Below are 3,502 nucleotides of genomic sequence, written 5' to 3'. Positions count from 1 at the left end.
TAAATTTTAAACGAACCGAACACGAACACAAGCTTTGTTCGTTCGTGTTCGGTTTGTTTACACCCCTAACAATAATGACTGTATTTAGTCTCGCTTAAGATAAACAATATGAAGATTGTATTCTTATTATAATTCGTTTTGTTGTTGCAATTCTCAGTATTCGATGGCGGAGGAGGCGGTTTCTGGCGCCAATGCAGTACCTTCGTCCCAACAGGCGGTGTCGCCGGGACCCATTGGGAGCTCAGTGATTCCGATTGCGAACAAGCTGCAGGACATATTCGCGCAGCTGGGGAGCTCGTCGACGACGGGGAGTCCCGGCGACGATGGCCCTGCCGCGGGTGGCGGTGGTGGGGAGCCAGAGCAGCGGCAAGTCAAGCGTATTGGAGGCGCTCGTCGGCCGCGATTTCTTGCCGCGTGGCTCTGATATTTGCACGCGATGCCCGCTGGTGCTGCAACTGGTTCATTCTGACGAGAAGGAGGAGTGGGGAGAGTTTTTAAACATTCCTGGGAAGAGGTTCTACGACTTCCGGGAAATCCGGCGTGAGATTCAGGTGATGAGGCGCAACACTTTGAGCTTGTAGATCATTTACGCCGAATTTATTTATTTGTTTTGTTGTATTGGGAATATGCGTGAACCTCGCAGGCTTTTTGTTTTGCTATATTGGCTGTGCTTATAGTTTATGCTTACATATTCTTTCATGCATATTTGAAATTTAAAGCCATAAGAAGGAAATTTCTGCAGAAATTGTGCTTCATAGGTAGGTTCCTCTGGTGGGTTTTGAGGGATTTTGTTGCAGATTTCTCATGCCAGAAGTTTCAATGCAGCAACGAGTATTTTCCCCAACCAGTGAATTATGTTTTCCGTGATTGTAATTGCTTTTGCGCCTAATTCATCAAAATTGTGCTTTTAGACATTTTGGCATGTGTGCTTTAAGTCTATTGCTGCATTGACTCACTTTATGGCTTTTATTTATATTTCCATTTTATTTATCGGTCAGTGTTCCATGAAATTGAATAGTAAATCTACAGGCCGAAACTGACCGTGAAGCTGGGGGTAACAAAGGAGTTTCAGACAAGCAAATTCGTTTGAAGATTTTCTCTCCAAATGTTCTTAATATCACTCTGGTTGATTTGCCCGGAATAACTAAGATTCCAGTAGGCGATCAACCGAGTGACATCGAAGCTAGAATCAGAACAATGATATTATCATACATTAAGCATGAAACTTGTATAGTATTGGCAGTTTCACCAGCAAATGCAGATTTATCAAACTCCGATGCACTTCAAATAGCCCAGATTGCTGATCCAAATGGTAATTTATGAAGTTTTGATTACTTTTATGCTTATATGTTACAATTCAGGATTGTACATTTGTAGAGGGATTTGTTTTTTTTTTTAAATAAAGAAAATTAAGGGGCATTTAACCCAATTCTTATGTTTTAACATATCTAACACCTATACCTTGCTTTTTCATTTATACAGCCCAAATCTTTCATATCGCATAAAAAAAATGCCACAATTTTAACTTTTAGAAAATGAAATGCGCAATTCATGGGTAAGGCGACATATATAAAAATTGAAGTTTAGGTATTAGTTATTTAAATACATAAGAATTCAGTGGAATGTATGCATATTTTCTTAAAATTAAATTGCAAACTCATTTTTTTGATATCCTTGTTCTTTCAGGTTCTCGAACGATTGGCGTCATCACGAAGGTAGTATATTTATATGTCATTTATATTTCAGTAAATGTTGTTTTTTTGTTTTGCTAAGCTAATTATTTCTTTATGACTTACAGTTAGATATAATGGACAGAGATACAGATGCACGTAATTTTCTATTGGGAAATGTGATTCCTCTTCGACTTGGCTATGTGGCTGTGGTTAACCGTAGTCAACAGGTAATGACCCATATGCTTTTTTTATAATTGCAGATTTATAACTGCATACCCTAAAATTTGAACCAAGATTCATACACATTTTGGGAAGTTTTAAAAGTACAAATCGATGTGCAATGACACAACATAAGTTGTGTGTGGGGGGGGGGGGTGGGGGGGGGGGGGGGGGTGCGGAGTATGCCATCTTTGTATAGTTACAAGTCAATGCAGGTTATTTTAGATTTTATTTTAATAACATTTGTTGTTGATCATAATTTAATTTTCTCAAATGCAACAAACTAAACATTTTATGCTATGAGAACATGTCTGAATATGACATGTTCTCATAGCATAGTTACAAGTCAATGCAGGTTATTTAAGATTTTATGCTATGAGAACAAGTCTGAATATGACATCCTTTGTAGTTATGTAAACAAGCCGAGTTTGAGCAAACTCAACTTGTGCTCATGTTCAGCTTATTTATATTTTTTAGTTCAGAATTGATTTGTGTTGAAATGGTTCGTGAACAGTCCGTTCGTGTTCGACACAAAAAATATTCATGTTTGTTTTTAACTCGTGTTATGCTCATACGGGCCCGTTTAAATTAATTTGAAAAATAACATAGGGTGCTAAATTCAAACTTGTCCCATTCCTATGCATTAGAAGTCGCAAAACTGCATGACCACATGAGCCGTGGTTATTTAACTTTAGATATCAATATATATGTTACATCATTATATAAGTAATATATATAATTTTTGTTGTGAGATATGTACTTCCTAGCATAGAAATGAGACGAAAAATAACACAAGCAAACACAGATCGTTTACGTGGTTCGATCCAACTGGATTTACGTCCACGGGAGGGAATCAATCAAATATTTCACTAAGGCAAAAGAATTGGAGAATACATAGCTTATACATAGAGATGAGTCCTCATCTTCCTTCTATGGCCTCGCTCTCAAGCGACACCTTGATACAATACCTCAAGATGCTCTCCTCCTCTCTAACTCTCTAGCTATTCTCTCCTCCTTTGTGGTAGCTTAAGATCTCTTCCCTCATGCTCTCCTAGGCCTCACACCCTCTCTATTTATAGAAGCAAGAGAGTGGTAGGTGGGAGGTAGGTGGGTGGTAGGTGGCCGGTAGGTGAGCGGTAGGTGAGATGTGGTAGGTGGCGGTGCCACATTACAAAATTGCCCTTTTACCTTAGTGCATTAATTGGGGGTCAAAATAACAATTCTCCACCTTGACCCTCAATTGAGAAGCTTCGAAGTAAAGATTCCCTCCACCTGGCCCCTGAGAGGGCCTCAGCCCTTAGTGAAGTTTACTAAGTCCAGACAGTGTCTGAACTTAGTTGTCGGTAGCACCTTGGTGAGCATATCAACAAGATTTTCTTCAGTAGGTATCTTCTCCACTACTATTGAACCATTGGCAACGACATCCCTCACAAAATGAAGCTTTATATCTATATGCTTGGATCTTTCATGAAATATCTGATTTCTGGTTAGGTGAATAGTGCTTTGGTTGTCGCAAAACACAGTTATCACCTTCTGATGTATCCCAAGCTCTTCAGTCATGCCCTTTAGCCACATAGCTTCCTTGATTGCTTCAGTCACAACGATGTATT

At 39.1% G+C, this 3,502-nt stretch overlaps 1 protein-coding gene across 1 annotated transcript in view; it reads left to right on the top strand.

Annotated features, from left to right (window-relative positions):
- The first annotated feature begins 163 nt into the window (after positions 1-163).
- The window catches only part of LOC110031884 (dynamin-related protein 3A-like), a 21,136-nt gene continuing 17,797 nt past the window's right edge, over positions 164-3,502 (top strand). The window contains 5 exon segments of the mRNA XM_020735310.1: positions 164-319; positions 321-551; positions 1,030-1,312; positions 1,687-1,715; positions 1,799-1,900. Of these exon segments, the coding sequence (XP_020590969.1) occupies positions 164-319; positions 321-551; positions 1,030-1,312; positions 1,687-1,715; positions 1,799-1,900 (801 nt within the window).

This window comes from Phalaenopsis equestris, unplaced genomic scaffold (genome assembly GCF_001263595.1).
Source record: "Phalaenopsis equestris unplaced genomic scaffold, ASM126359v1 Scaffold000858, whole genome shotgun sequence".
Classification (NCBI taxonomy): Eukaryota; Viridiplantae; Streptophyta; class Magnoliopsida; order Asparagales; family Orchidaceae; genus Phalaenopsis; species Phalaenopsis equestris.
Note: the sequence above shows the minus strand (reverse complement) of the source record. Positions and strands in the feature narration are given on the sequence as shown.